Source organism: Mytilus edulis, chromosome 10 (genome assembly GCF_963676685.1).
Source record: "Mytilus edulis chromosome 10, xbMytEdul2.2, whole genome shotgun sequence".
Classification (NCBI taxonomy): Eukaryota; Metazoa; Mollusca; class Bivalvia; order Mytilida; family Mytilidae; genus Mytilus; species Mytilus edulis.
The window spans coordinates 48,136,005-48,152,858 of NC_092353.1; the positions used below are offsets into that span (position 1 = coordinate 48,136,005).

General features: G+C 32.1%; 1 protein-coding gene and 1 long non-coding RNA gene across 2 annotated transcripts in view; both read right to left on the reverse strand.

The window, feature by feature from the left end:
• Positions 1-10,404, reverse strand: part of LOC139492461 (uncharacterized) — a 38,499-nt gene extending 28,095 nt beyond the window's left edge. The window contains exons 1-2 of the long non-coding RNA XR_011656849.1: positions 10,348-10,404; positions 3,129-3,167 (exon numbers count right to left, since the gene is read on the reverse strand). This is a non-coding gene — a long non-coding RNA (uncharacterized lncRNA). The remainder of the gene's footprint in view (positions 1-3,128; positions 3,168-10,347) is intronic.
• A 1,339-nt stretch (positions 10,405-11,743) lies between these two features.
• Positions 11,744-12,523, reverse strand: LOC139492796 (E3 ubiquitin-protein ligase TRIM33-like). The gene has a single exon (XM_071280951.1). It carries the CDS (start codon positions 12,521-12,523, stop codon positions 11,744-11,746), a length of 780 nt encoding a protein of 259 aa, XP_071137052.1.
• Positions 12,524-16,854: the final 4,331 nt, after the last annotated feature.

Here is a 16,854-nt window from a genome sequence, read left to right on the forward strand (position 1 = left end):
TCAGTTATGACTGGTCGAGAACTAGGAATGGAATTATTTTGGCCTCTACATTAAGAACAAGTCGGATAAAAATTCACATGTTCGGATTTATTTAATTTATATAAAAAAACCTTTTGGGTGTTTATATTGGAAAGCATCTGCAGTCAGGTAATGTATGAGGTAATTTTATGTGATATTTCAATATTTTAAAAAGACTTTACCTTAACATTTAATGTAAGTCAGGTATTCGTTTAGAAGTGGATCTTTCTATACAATAATTTGAGTCATTCAAATATATGCTTACCAAATGCAAAGGTAAACAGAACGATATCCCAACTATTCCTTTTAACGCATAGTTTGAAAGATGTTTTACTTCTATTTTAGTACTAGATACTAGTCTAATAACAATTTGTACACAATAATGATTAGCATGTGCTAATGTTTTTCATCAATGAATCCCTATTCCGACGTAGTCGGTTTTAGTTTCGATTTGTGCCCTTTGAACTTAAGGACGCTTCACTATGGCAACATAATACGCATGCTCGAAAATCCTTTCTGTGATTGGACAAAATGATGTCATGGTGGGTGATTTGGTTGTGTTTAAAAAAACGTCTCGTTAATTATATCGTGATGGAAAGCAAGTGAAAAACTATAAATATCTGAACTAGATCTTACAAAGATTTATGTTTTTATTAAAATAATTGTTTCTCCAATAGCTCTTTGCATCCGTGACAGCTGTTTATTCGGGACAATTATATAATTTTTAATGTAAACTTTGTTGTACATCACTTTTAGAACGCACCTACGCATGTGAGATTTCCGCGGGGTTTTGGTAAATGTAAACAGAAAGATACGAGGACCGAGAATACTGAACACAAAGATTTAAATGGTATCATTGTGCTTCTGAATGTTATCGAAATGATAGTTTTAAACATATGCTCAAATTTAAATACGTCGGATAACTTTTTTAAAGATAGTTCTTGTTTTAAGTACATTTGGATTATTATAACGCAATGGTAAGCCACAGGTGTAAATAAAGTTAAATTTCATTTTCTACTGGTTTAAAGCATGTTACAGATACAAAACGTAGTATAACATCACATCATTAATATTACTTCGGCAATAAACTCAGGAAATTTGGCGTGTGTAATGAAACAAGTAAAATAACAATATACTGAACGTCAAGGAAAATTCAAACCGGAATCCAATATCAAATGACAAATTCAAAAGTTTATACACATCAAACGAATGAAAGACAGTTGCCACGTTCCTGACTTGGTACCGGAATTTTCTTATAAAGAAAACGGTTGATTTAAACTGGTGTTATATATAGTTAACCCATTACTCTGACGTCAGTCTATTGTTCTAACAGTGGATTTTTTTTTAAGAATCCACTGACCACCGTGTTAACTTAAGATAACTAATGTCATAACATTAAACTTTTAAACTTACGATATGATATCCTCTCAAAAACGAGTGACTAATGAAAGGTTCGAACTCGCGCGTATTTTCGACAGTAAAGTATGTAGTCTATCATGATACCACTAGACTACGAGTGCTGATATAATTTATTATTTAAATATCACTCTTATAGCGTATATCTTTCAATGCATGTCAATAAACTGTATTTTTATCTTTTTGTTATCTAATAAAATATATAAACACTATAAAACCAAGGAATTGTAAATAGTACTTATTAGTACAATTCCTTGATAAAATAAACATCCATGTACACATTACACTTATCACTTGTAACGTACACGGCCTTTCCCTAATCATAATAGCAAATGCTTACTTTTGATTTTAGGATTATAATGATATCATACTATGATCACTTAGTTTTTCTTTGTTTGGTTATAAATGGTCCAAACATACATCAACATTTAACTGACATTTAATGTGAATAAAGTGTGTAAAGCTACGACTGTAGAACTACTGATTTGACGGTAAAACCAGAACAAAAATCGTCAACTTTATAGTAAAAATGAAATATAGATACCCCTAAGATTAAAAATAATGTTTTGGTAGAGAAAAACATTACAAAAAAAAATCATTCCGGGTACTAGGCTTGAACTAGGTACTGCTAATATCACGTGTATTTCTTTCGGTACCAACGGCTAGACGATCACGGCTATGAACAGCTTACATAATAGATTTCAAAATTGACATTATTTTATATTGTACATTTGTAGCAAAGGCAATTCTGCTTAGGTTTCAGAATGCGTACCACAAATAATACTAGTTCATTAACTGATTGACGATGGATGCCAAATGTAATAACGTTAAAATAATTAAAACATAATGAAACAGAACCAGTTTACACAAAAGTTATATATAATATTTCAGTTATCAATGTATCTATTTTTCCAGCAACTGGTGCCTAGTGAAGTGGTATTGTTGTGACATGTATACTTCATTTACATGTAAAATGTTTTTAGTCATTTTGTATGTATGTTGTAATTTCAATCATACGGAAGCTATAATCGACATAGACTTGCTTATTAGGTTACTAAATACTATATCTGTAAATATCAAAGGTTTCTAAATGTTGGTAATCATTTTTTTTTAACTTTCCAAAAAAGATTTAAAAAATTCCATATATTAATTATATGTCTTTTTGAATACAATTATAAATACTAAAATCTAATCAATATAATTTATTTGTAATGATTAAACACTGAATGAAATATTTAATTATTTACAAATATAAAATCTGGTAATAAAAAAGGAGAGATAACAACACATTTAAGTTAAATTGAATTTGTATTAAGTTATATATAAATGTGAACCGTGTGGATCTAATCATTTCCAGCTATTAGATAATAAAAAAGACCAAATACGAAATTGTTTTCATGAAATTCCGTTGATTCATTGTCAGATCATGAAATAGATAGTCGTTTTAATAGAAATGGGTTAAGCTAGAGAATTGATAAGAAGTAGTGGATTCGAAAACGATAATCACTACTTCTTATCAATTCTCTACTACCTAAACCCTTAACTTGTGTGACAGTCACATAAAGTTCCTTTGTATTGATTAACAATGTGTGAACAAAACAAGGAAGATGTAGTTGTTTCTTTTTTCTATTAATAAAAATAGTATTAACTTTTATGTTTTTATATGCTTGTAGAAATATAATTTATATACTTACCATAATAATGAATGTCTTAACTGTGTAATTTCTTCATTCCTTCAATGGTAATAATAAATATTTTAATTGTCATATAAAACAAATACAAATGACTGTGCCAAAAACATGCACACATATACACAGTAAACCGACTTATTTTCGTGAGTGATTTATTTTTCGCGACTTCCAAGAGTAAACAATAACGCGATAATAACTCGTCGAAAATATATTAAACTTTAGATCTGTTCTTATTTATCTACATCAAGTAAAATAAAAAAATAAATAGACGCAAAGAGGAATAGAAAGAATAAAACACGAAACTCGCAAAAATACGTTGGTTTACGCCTAAAAAGCGTATAAAACAATAACAGGTATCCTTTATTAGTATGATTTATGACGTAAAATGAATCATATATATATATATATATATATATTATGTATATTATTTCTATTAATAAAAATAGTATTAACTTTTATGTTTTTATATGCTTGTAGAAATATAATGTATATACATTATGTACACAGCCATGTATCGCCATCATTGATGGCGATCCGATGGACACATCTGTTGTAGAGTTGTCACTGACTCAGACGTACTTATAAATATAATTATTTTCTGTGACTGTATATTACATTAATTTGTAGGATCCTTTACTATAGATAATTTAGCTGATCTGTAACAATAACATCTTCATGCTTTATATATCATGTACTGTAGTACGCCGCTAGATTCAAACTGACGTGGAAAGGTAACACACGGCCAGCGAAAGCTCTTTTTTTGAGAGCCCAGGTGGTCGTGTGGTCTAGCGGGACGGCTGCAGTGCAGGCGATTTGGTGTCACGATATCACAGTAGCATGAGTTCGAATCCCGGCGAGGGAAGAACCAAAAATTTGCGAAAGCAAATTTACAGATCTAACATTGTTGGGTTGATGTTTAGACGAGTTGTATATACATTATGTACACAGCCATGTATCGCCATCATTGATGGCGATCCGATGGACACATCTGTTGTAGAGTTGTCACTGACTCAGACGTACTTATAAATATAATTATTTTCTGTGACTGTATATTACATTAATTTGTAGGATCCTTTACTATAGATAATTTAGCTGATCTGCAACAATAACATCTTCATGCCTTATATATCATGTACTGTAGTACTCCGCTAGGTTAAAACTGACGTGGAAAGGTAACACACGGCCAGCGAAAGCTCTTTTTTTGAGAGCCCAGGTGGTCGTGTGGTCTAGCGGGACGGCTGCAGTGCAGGCGATTTGGTGTCACGATATCACAGTAGCATGAGTTCGAATCCCGGCGAGGGAAGAACCAAAAATTTGCGAAAGCAAATTTACAGATCTAACATTGTTGGGTTGATGTTTAGACGAGTTGTATATATATATATATATATATATATACTATAGTATTCTGATTTGACTGTAACAATCTTGAAATTAATACAATTAAAACTGAACATAACAACGCTTCAATAGCTCCAAAATTTGTTTAGTCGATAGATATCCGCCTTAGTGTGACCAGGGGAGGATAAATGTCGACTGAGAAGAAGGTCTGGCTTGCATCTATTGTTGATACGACGGCCGTCATACGTTTATGAAATGGTTGTTCTGATTCGCCAAATATAATGTGTACATTTACTCTGTAAAAGGTATACAGCATGTGTAGTTTTGAAAAATTAATATTGCACAATATTGTGTATTCTAAACCGTGGAGTGACTGTTAAAAACCCATGTATTCAATCCTCGACTATTTATTTTATCTGTAATGTTTATTTTGTCTTCTTATTGTTAGTGTCGGTTTTTCTTCTCCAAAAAAATTGTCACATTTTACAATATATGTAGTATGAAGACAGAAGAAAATCAAATTTAAAGAGAACATGATGATAAAAAACCGAGTAGTATGCATATTATCAAAATGTTTAAGACTTTTTGTACCCAACTGATAAAAAATAATTGTGCATTTTTTCAACTGTTTTGTCAGTGACGTATTATGTCTTAGCTTAATTAAACATTTAAGTTACGGTTGTAAGGATTTTACAACCGTTGGATAACTTAATTTGAAATTATATCCAGTTGTCAATTGAATTATTGTAGATAACACTGACCATTGATTGATGTGTAGATACCATAAAAGGCAGGGATAGGGGTAATCATTACCTGAAATCGTACTCGATTGTAATTAATTGATTACATATTTTCCAGTAATCGACAATAATCTGTTATCAAAGTCATTTTCGATTACATGTTATCGTCTTTTATTGAATTACAGCAAAAATTGTGATGTGATCATCGATTACTTTTCGATTACTTTAGTGAAAAAGTTTGATGAAATATCACCTTTTTTAAATAAAAAATATGTTTTGTATACATGACTTTAATGTTCAGATGAAATAGAATATTTAACTTAATAAGACTTCAGAGTTTATTGAGGTTGCAATGGAGTCTTAATTAAGATTGATACATTTTTTTGATAACTTTTCAAAATGAAGTTTTTATCATGCTTTTTTCAAAATATATTAAAAAGTATGAGTCATCGGACTTTTTTCACCCTACAGGTTGTGCAAAATTGTTAGATTTTGTATAGATTATGCATGGAAAATCAAATTATGTGTGCTAAAAAAAAACCTAGAGGCTCTAAAGAGCCTGTGTCGCTCACCTTGGTCTATGTGCATATCATAAACGAATAGAAATTTACAAAATTTATAAAATTGTTGAAAATTGACTATAAAGGGCAATAATTCCTTTAGGGGTTAATTGACCATTTGAATTATAATGCCTGATTTGTAGGTCTTACTTTTCTATACGTAATTGCTGTTTACAGTTTATCTCTATCTATAATGATTTTCAAGATAATAACCAAAAGCTGCAAAATTTTCTGAAAATTACTAATTCGTGGGCAGCAACCCGACAACGGGTTTCCTGATTGGTCTAAAAATTTTAGGGCAGATAGACGTTGACCTAACGAACAAATTTGACGACGTCATATTTGCTTTAAATGCTTGGGGTCTGAGAATTTAGCCAAAAACTGCATATTACTCTATGTTCTATTTTTAGCCATAGCGGCCATCTTGGATGGTTGGCCTGGTCTCCAGACTCATTTTGCAATCTAGATACCCTAATGATAATTGAAGACAAGTTTGGTTAAATTTGTCTTAATAGTTTAAGAGGAGAAGATTTTTGTACAAGATAACAAATTTTTTAGAAAAATTGACAAGTATTGACTATAAAGAGCAATAACTCCTAAAGGGGTCAAATGATCATTTTGGTCATGTTAACTTTTTATTAGATTTTACTTTGCTGAACATTATTGCTGTTACAGTTTATCTCTATCTATAATAATATTTAAGATAGTAACGAAAAACGACAAAATTTCCTTAAAATTACCAATTATTGGTCAGCAACCCAACAACTGGTTGTCGGATTCATCTGAAAATTTCAGGGCAGATAGATCTTGACCTGATAAACAATTTTACTTTCTCAAATTTGCTCTAAATGCTCTGGTTTTAGAGATATAAGCCGAAATCTACATTTACACCTATGTTCTATTTTTACTCATGGCGGCCATTATGGTTGGTTGGCCGGGTCACCGGACACGTTTTGTAAACTAGATACACTAATGGTGATTCTGGCTAAGTGTGGTTAAATTTGGCCCAGTAGTTTCAGAGGAGAAGATTTTGGGCCAGGTGAGCTAAAAAGTACTATCAAAACTTTAAGATGAAATGTGAGACGATGGCTCTGATAACATGCTTTCAGATAAGAAAAAGAAAAAATAGGGTCACCAAACTTGTTTTCTTGCTACTTCAAGATAGGTAAATTCATAACACTTTCAATTATAAGATTTACTTTATCTGAATTATCACCCGTCATTTTGCAAAGTTAAAAAAAATATTCAAACACAAACAAGGTGTTTTTGAGAAATTACAGCTGTAATATTGATAAAACACACAATTGTTTATATTTATATCAAAAGTCTTTTACATAAATTACATGCAACTCTCAAAATTTGCACATTTCATCAAATATCTAGACCAAAGTTATCTGCTTCTGCAAAATACAAGATGGAGGAAGACACCCGAGCCCCCTTAAATGACTTACTTGTATCTATTGTTATAAGCTGCATTATGCTCAATCAGATCTACCTCCAAATTGTTATGTATATCAATAGACTTTACTGTTTTAAATGCTTGTCAATAAATTAAGGAACTTTTATTGTGAAACAAGAAAATAGATTAAAAATCATAATAAGAAATGAGTCTTATGTTAAGTTCTGTAGTACATTAACATTGGAGCGGAATTTTCAATAAGAGTTAGAAATTAAGCTAGACTAGAAAAACAGTTGATTTGTCGTAGCCTTTTTATTCAAAAATTAGAAAGTAGACAAAATTCTTTTGACAATGTACTAATGTCTATGCATTGAAATTCTTGTTTAGATATAAAAACAGGTATCCCATTTTGACACTAAAAACTGTTTATGATTCTGAATAGAACCAAAAAAACAATTCCCAACAAACTTCTTGTCTTTATTAATCAGATGATCCAATACTTCTTATCAATGAGATGCCAACTTTGTTTAGATTTCAATGACGTCTTATTAAGAGAACAATTATGGCCTCAGGTTATACAATAATTAAATGTTATTAAAGGTACCGGTGGGTGTGGTCCTAACCTTGACAAATGTTAACTTGGAGCAGACTTGTTGACTGCTTTTTAAGTTAACTTATGGCACAAAATGGCCTAAAATATCAACTTTATCATAAAACACCAAAAAGGTCTCAAATTGGTTCTTAAATTGGTCTATTTCAAATGTCTTAATGCTAAATATATCAATTCTTTTCATAAGGGTACAAAACGTTCTCCAAAGTATACCTATTTTAGACATTTTGTCAAAATATGATGATTTTGTGCATTTTTCAGACCTAAAAGCTTTAGAAACACATTGGCCGCCACCTACGATCCAAAATGTGTTGTAACCAAAAGGTTCCAATTTTGATATAGATTTCATCAATATAAAAACAATTTGGATCGTAGATGGCGGCCAAAGTTAATTATTCCAAACACAATTACAATTATGGGAAAAAAGTACCAAAATTAACCTTTTAATACAAATTATGTATTTTAAGCGGTCATAGCTCCATAAATTATAAAGGGAAGTGCCAGAAAAAATATTTTTGTCTTACTAGCATTATCACATGTATTTCTAAGTGAAATTTGTAATTTTTTGGCCCGATTTAAAAAACATAAAAAATTCAGGACTAATTTAAACCCTTCGTGAACCTTCTCCATTTGAAGCAGACAAGCAAGTTAACTTCGCCGTTGGTCTGCTTTTTTAGGACTGCTGCAGACCTATCGACAGATCTGCTCCGGACCAGACCTGTGGACAAGTCTGCTTTTGACCAGTCCTGATGACAGGTCTGTCCCAGACCAGGCCTGTCGACAGGTCAGCTCCTAACCAGACCTGTAGAAAAGTCTGCTTCTGATCAGACCTGTGAACAAGCATGCTATTGACTAGACCTGACGACAGGTCTGCTTATGACAGATTATCGTGTTTAAGACTTTTCATATCAGACTTGAGCGTTATTAAAATATGTAAACAACATTCGCATTGTTTTTCCACAGACGGCCTATATAGCAAATGTCTTTACTCGGTAGACTCTACTAGATGTATACATATCAACACAATTTTATTCCTGATCGACTATTCGTCCAGTGCCTAATTTATCATAAATATTCATGACGAGTACTCATAACTAAGTGAAAAGACAAATGTAATGTACTTCATCAACCGTTATCGAACATTTTATCAAAAAAGCTCACTCAAAATGTGTGCTCGATCGGTTATAGGGGAAATCACGTACCTTAATGTACGGCAAAATATTTTACCGGGCAATTCAAATTCTCAAGAAGATAAATAAAGGAGTGGTCCAGTAAGGACCGATTTTGGCCTCAAATTTCAGGTTCATCTGACGAAAGATTTTGAACACTTTTTAAACACTTAAGTGCCTATTTTATTTGATTCCATTAGTTGATGTGAAAGATTTTAACTGATTTAGTCATTAAAAACGCACCTATTCAAGCTGAAATATGAAAAATCTACCAAATATGCCGAAAAATGTCACTTTCAGCTGGTTTTTGTCTGAAATGAAAGTGGCCGCATCAGTGTTCATCCTCAACCTTTATATATGTTATGTTTTATCGTAAAATACAACTTACATTTGAATATTAAGGATGAACACGTATGCGGCCACTTTCGTTTTACACGAAAACCGTCTAAAATTTAACTAAAATGCTAGAATTGTGAAGTTTTCAGTTATTTAGCATGACTTAATGGTGCTAGTACCCGATAAATGTGCATTGTATTGTCAAAAACAGCCCATATTTATGTAGCAGAAGCATTTTACTGTGCAATAAAAAGTAAAATCACAAAAATACTGAACTTAGAGGAAGATCAATTGGGAAAGTCCATAATCACATGGCAAAATCAAATAACAAAACGCATCAAAAACGAATGGACAAGAACTGTCATATTCCTGACTTGGTACAGGCATTTTCAAATGTAGAAAATGGTGGATTAAACCTGGTTCTATAGCGCTAACCCTCTCACTTTAATGACAGTCTCATCAATATCCGATATTTTTACATTGATGCGTTAAATAAACAGACACAATAAATATAATAGTCAAAATATGGGTACATCAGTCATCATCGTTTAACAATTTTAAAAGGAACAATTTAACAGAACACAAAAACATCTACTATCTACGAACAATAAATAACTAAAAGTTTACATTTTAACAATTTTGTAAAACTACTATATTTCTGGGCCAAAAAGAGGTCTTACTGGACCTACTCCTTTACATAAAATATCGAGAAAACTTCAAACTAAAATCACATTGATTTTAGTTCACCAAGTTAACAAAAAACGTGTTCACTAATACGCCACGAAATAGTCTTGAAAATGCTGAGTTAGAAAATTCAGCGAACATAATATAAATCTTGTTTATATTATTTGCAAATGACCATTTGCTTGACATAAATATTAGATAAAAAGAAAGATGCATGTACGATACTACGACAAAATCAGGCGTTACACGATATTGTTCTGTCAAAAGAGATCAATTGTGTTTACTATCTCTTTCATCTTACGTATTAGTCACGTTGACACATAGCTTTTTCAGTGGCATTTTATGTGATCTAAAATCAAAAGGACAAGTTTATTGTTAGAACTTACCCACAATAAGAACATCTATATAGATTTCCATGTTGTTGGTCTTGTTTTTCTTTGACTGGTGAACACATACTACAGTGAGGAATGAATGTTTTACAACTTTAACAAAACATTGCTTAATAATTAACAACGTGTATCTAACGTATTTTTTAATTTTTAATGTACAGTATTTTTCTTTAGAACATTCTTTACTAGTATATAATTTCAACTTTCATAAGAATTTAAACTTATCAATAGATTTACGTCAAATTTGTTCTCTTTGTCTTTTATCAATGCAAATAGAATAATGATGAAAAGACTTGTAAACTATGAACAATAAAGAGTTGTTATAATATATAAGTGACCGAATTGGGGTAAATATACCTTTAAATTGTCAGTTTAAACTACTCTAATCTTTTAACATGTTTACCTTTTTCTACATTAATTTGTGAACACATCAATTTATGCTAAGCTTCACTTTAATTTGAAACTTGACATGCATTTATTTTTTTGATTAAAAATGGCTTAAGATAGATACTCAATTTAATTTGTTAAATTTAAATGCTTATAGACCATAATTATCTGAATAAAATATGCTTGTCCCGGGACAATCCATCTGTGCTTTTTGAGAGCCCTATTAACATGCCAATGGTAAGATTTGAATTTTGAATAAATGACGAAGGCTAATTGTTACCCTACTTTTATTTTGGCCAAATCACTACTTTCACTTTAAACAAAAAAAAACTTGTACACATGTTTTACTTATTTCAATATCTATGCAACTTATAGGACCACTTTAATAGTAATCATTACAAAAAACGTAGTCAGAATACGTAGGAAGAAATACCTCATATATTAATTGGGAACTATATTCCTAGACCGCGATCAAAGGGAATTAGTTATGGTCTAAGGCCTACTACAAAAGCAGTCCTGATAGGATGAGGAGAAGCTCTTAGGATGAAAAGATGGTATATTGATTAAATGATGCACGAAAAAAACATCCGAATTGTCATGAAATTAAAAAAATCTATTATACACTTTACAGCGCTTCAATCATTTAGGTTCATAGTACTAACTTCTGGTATTTTTTAGAATCAATACCGGTTTCTAAATATTATATAGAAAACAAGTGATTTTTTTTTTTAGAAATGAGAAACATTTACTTTGATTCAATTTTTTACATTATCATCGCACGTGGTTGCTTTCCTTTAAATATAAATATCTTATCTGTGAAGAACTGTTTCTTAATAAGAGATCTTTTGAACAAAACTGTGTCTGTCTTTAACCTAAAGGTTGAGATTTATTGATTTCACTTTTAAAAAGTTTGACAATATAAACCAAAATCAAATATGTATTTCGGTAATTTTTGGTTTATTTAAATTAATGATACAAATTTATCAGAACACAGATATGTTAGTATTTACCTTAAAGTATATGTGCTGATTAGCTTCCTGATATCATCTTCAGATACAGATTTGCGATTGAGAGATACGGTTGGAAACTCGGAAAGAACATTTATATCTAGTTTCTTGATCTTTTCTTTCAGATCATTCAGCCTCTGTATCCTAGCCCAGACCGGCCATGTCTTATCAAGTGCCCGATTCGATTTGTCTAGGTCCTGTCCATCTATATAAACGCGATAAGAAGCATGATGTATCTTGTCAATGTTATCTTTCTCCTTCTTAGATTGATCTTTCACCAAGGCAATCATCTCAGCTACAGATGTATCAATCATACGTTTTATCATGCTGCTTTCATTGGTGATGGCTTTAATAACAGACACAACGTCATTCTCAAATGATTTCAAGTTATTCTCAATCTCGTTTATATTTTGATTTGCCACATTTGTCTTGGCACGAACTTTTATTCCATTTTCTTCTTGTAATTTAGAGACTACATCGACAAATTTCGAAAAATTATGTCCATTGTGATTTTCTGCAACACAACTGGTACATACCTGTACATTACAGGTATTACACATTAAGACAAATTTTTCTTTGTGCTCGCTGCATACAGATTTAACTCCAGGAATCAGGTCGGTGGCTTTTTGAGTCTGATGATGACGCGTAACCTTCTGATATGTATGTGCTGTATTACATTCTTCACAATAATAATTCTCACATTCAATGCAAAAATATACTATGTATATTTCATGGATTTGGAAACAACTTCCACATTTTGGAGACGCCGCTTGAGCCATTTTGAACACGAAGAAAAACACAAGTAGGTCTGGGAATTGTATTACATGACCATTGTACACATGTTGTATTGACAGCACTTGTCAAATTTGAACGAATAACGATCAATAGTGTTCATGAATTATTTGCCAAAGTGTATTTAAACAATTTGACTATTATTTGTTTTTTAATGTTGTAGATACCTGTATAGTTACCTGTACATATAACATGATCATTGCAAACTGAATGTTATATTCACAAAATGTGACCAATGGCGTCAATCTAATCAATTATTTGAATAATTGATTTCAAATGTATTATGATGCATATAGTGGAGTGACCAAGCCAACAATTTTTCAACTTTAATTGACTACCCTACCTGCAGGATGAATTATGACTTTTTGGAAAGAGAAATATGTATTTTTTAATTTTGGCCTGGTCGTAGAAGTGACATATGGTGCAATTTGTTTTAAAATAAGGTCAAAGGTTAATGATTGAGTTTTTCACTTCCAATTTATTTCACAACAGATTATAAAAGGTCTCCAAAAAATATCTGAATTGTTACTAAACAAGAAATTCATAATGAAATAAACTGTGACACTTTATTTTCAACTTGATTTGAAAATAATGAAACCACGAAATGCACATTTTAAAGGGAGTTCAGACTAGCAACTAAATCGAAGATGGAACAACCGACTCAATTCATTTTTTTACATCGCATGTACTTCTAAAGATATATTTCTGAATTTTACGGAATTCATAAAAAGAATCGAAGTCAATTTGGTTTTTGCTTTGATTTATATATATTTTTGCCAGTCACAAATAGTTCACAAGGCAATTAAAACAAATGAGTTTAATGATAGACTAAAGTTTCAGCGTATATTCTAGCTCTATGAAATTTTATGTGCTTTACCATGCTAAAGCACACATGGACTCCTTAGAAAGAGTGGTTGTATGGGATATTTTAACAAACAAAGGGCATGCCAACTTTCGAAAACCTGATATCAATCATTGTTTTCATCGTCGTCTTCTTTCAGTATTACGCGGTGAGTTAAATAATTTCTACAACCATCAGACCCTTCACACAAACAAATATGGGTATACGCGGATTTCTGTTGGTTGCATACACAATTGTTATTGCAAGCTGTTTGCCTTTGTCCGTATACGTACACAAATGTATTGAAGGAAATCTGCTGACATAGGTCCCTTAAAGAAAACCGAGAGCAAACCGTGTTAGACTCTTACCAACCAGAGTCTTTGAAAAGTATTATCACTGGTTTAGCAATATGAGAGTTTATTCAAACTTGCGTTTGAAGCATTGCACTTGTGATGTGCTATAAAACGTGTTTTCACAGGTGATAATTTTCACAAGACTGGCATTCTTTGTGGCGGCAAACTCCACCCTTTGATCATCATGAAGATACCTGAACTTTTCCTTTGGATCATATATGCACCTCCAATGTTAACGGTGATTCATAACCTCCCGTTTGAAAACTTATCGGATTTGGCAAATTTTTTTGAAAATTTTGTCCTCAATGCTCTTCAACTTTATACTTGTTTGGTTTCTAAATATTTTGATCTGAGCGTCACTGATGAGTATTATGTAGACAAAACGCGCGTTTGGCGTATCAAGTTATAAGCCTGGTACCTTTGATAAATATTATCATAACTTGGAAGATTAAAAGAAGTGCAAATTTGCTCTTCAATGAGATGAATTATATACCATTTACAACATTTCCACATGGTACCATCATCATGGAACAGAGCTGAAGGTATAGGACCATAGGATTTGCAAATATCCTGACCAAAGTCTCATTCTCACGAACATTACCAAGAACTAATGCACGACGAACTATTTTTACTGGGTTTATATATGCCTTAACAAAGTCACCTGCTTTACACTTGAGTTTTGAGGTCTAGGTCGTATCATCGAAAGTATCAAGAGAATACCTCGACATAAGACTGTAGAAGACATGGGTTTCAGACTCATTCGTGCAGCCTTCCACAAAAGATTTAACCATCTGTTGCCATGTTCAAGAGATTTAAGAGGAGAATCATGAACATTCATTGAGGCTTTCATTTCTGTAGAAATACTAGTAATTTTCAATGGCTTAGGATGATCGGCAACATTAACATATTTAAATGGATGGATCAGTCATATTTGAATGCATATACCCTAACAAATTAGAGTCATTCTTGTTGTTTCGGGCCATTGTCGTTCGCTTGTTTACTTCGTGATCAATTACTGCCTATGTGGCTTATCCTGAACTTTATCCAATTTTACAGCTAAACTGCGTATTGATGTGTCTTTTAAGCATCCATTAAGGTACAGCGGTTTTTTCCTTGTCAGTCCTATATGATGCCTCTACAACATTTAGACTCTTTAATAATAGTTTTCTATATAGCCATATCACTCCAGACACTATTTAAGGCTCCATGTTTATGTCTGATTGAAAACTCACCTGACGTAAAGACAGATTTTACCATTCAGACAGATTCAACATATCCAATATGAACTAAAGTTATATAGGAACAGGCCATATACGGTACAAGCATACTACAGAACATTGTACAAACTTTTTAACGACCGATTTGACTCAGTTGGCTATCCATTACTCATTTTCGAAAATCTAAAGAACATCTTCCCAAATCCAAATGAGTTATTGGACGAACTTTCAGACAGGATTGAAGAATTGATAGAAACGGCATTTCAAAATGAACGAGAAAATGCAAAAGAACATCTGGTCATAAAATACCTCACTAATGCTTGTTGTGATGAGGTAGGAAAAGAGTCAGTGAAGCAGTCATCGAAGGTTCAATTTATGTAGCAAAACGTTATCTTTGTGGGTTAGTAAAATGTAATAAATATTTAAAACTCAAAGGTTAATGGGAACCTGAAATAAAAAATAAAAGAGATGTTATTAATTTTACGATCGAAAGGGCCGGAGACCATGATCTAATTGTCAAAAGCCAAGAAACAGACGAAATTGCTGATTCCGAAGAGACAACTAGAACAGTTAATAACGATTAATAAGAATATTATACCCCATGTTAACATTTAATTGAAGTGAAATGGAATAGACAAATGGAAAAGAAGGAGCTTATACCAATTTGGAAATAAAGAAGACGGAAGACCACAGTCCCGTTATGATAGGACAAAGAACTGGGCAAACGGCTCATTAAGGGGAAACCCATAAAACCCTGTTATCGAGTACTATACAACAGTTAATTTTCGTAGAAAATATTAACCCCACACTTGTACAAAAATTCCTAAGATGCACATAGCTTTGTAACGTTTGATTTGAAATGTTTATGATGATTGATAAACGTATGTTGTCGATGATTTGTAAAGCAAAAACAAATTGAAACACATGTATACTAGAAAGCAGTGTAATTCTTTTATATTTAAACAAACATTCACATTACCGTTAGGGATGCTGGAGATATGAAGTATCGTCACTTAAGGTCTTTCGCTGACTGGCAGTATAACCTTTGAGTGAGACGTCCTGATCGATGTGTGGGATGTATGATAATTCGCAGCTATGTTAGTTCGTCATGAAGATAGAGATAATGCAAGCTCTTTGCAGGTTAAAAACCTTTGCAAACACTTTATGAAGGGTACATTTGTGACACGTTACAAGGTTACATTTCTGTCCCTATCAAATAAGTTAACTTCATTTTAGGTTCTAAATTATCCCGACCTCAATCTAAAACGACACTATTTACCTACCTATTTTTTATTATACTAAAGGACTATTCATCAGTACATTGAAAGAAATTCTACATATTTATGTATTTGCGATCAGCCATATCTTATGTTGATGGTATACTAGTTCTCATTTTATGTATTTACTTTTCTCTGATAAATGTTGTTCATACATGTATTTCATGCGCTAGGATATCTCTGTTTTACCCTCCTCTAACGTTGTATTTTGCAAAAAAAGTAAACATGCTTACTCTACATATAAACACAACAATGTTAAATCTGCAATTTAGTTCAGGAAGGTTCCCTCGGTGGGATTTGAACTCATGCAAGAGATTTCTGTGGCATAGTGTTACCTTTCCTCGTCAGTAGAATCTCGAGTTGTATCACAGTACAGTACAGTTGATGTCATTTCAATATGAACCATCTTGATGATTTTGTGGTATTGTGCTAGCTTCTATTTTGAGATATCATCAGTTTGAACTCAAGGCGGGTTAGCCCGAAATATTTGTAATTAAGTATTTTGTTTCCTCTGCTTAGCTAGCGGCACTCGAGAGAGTAATAACAAACACTGGCAAGCTTGGTGTCAGATTTATGAGTCAATTAGGGTGAGATATGTCTATCCATACAACAAGGTCCAAGATATTACAA

What these genes read in the sequence shown, in the direction of transcription:
- LOC139492796 (XM_071280951.1), bottom strand. Translation starts at nt 12,523, where the DNA reads ATGGCTCAAGCGGCGTCTCCAAAATGTGGAAGTTGTTTCCAAATCCAT.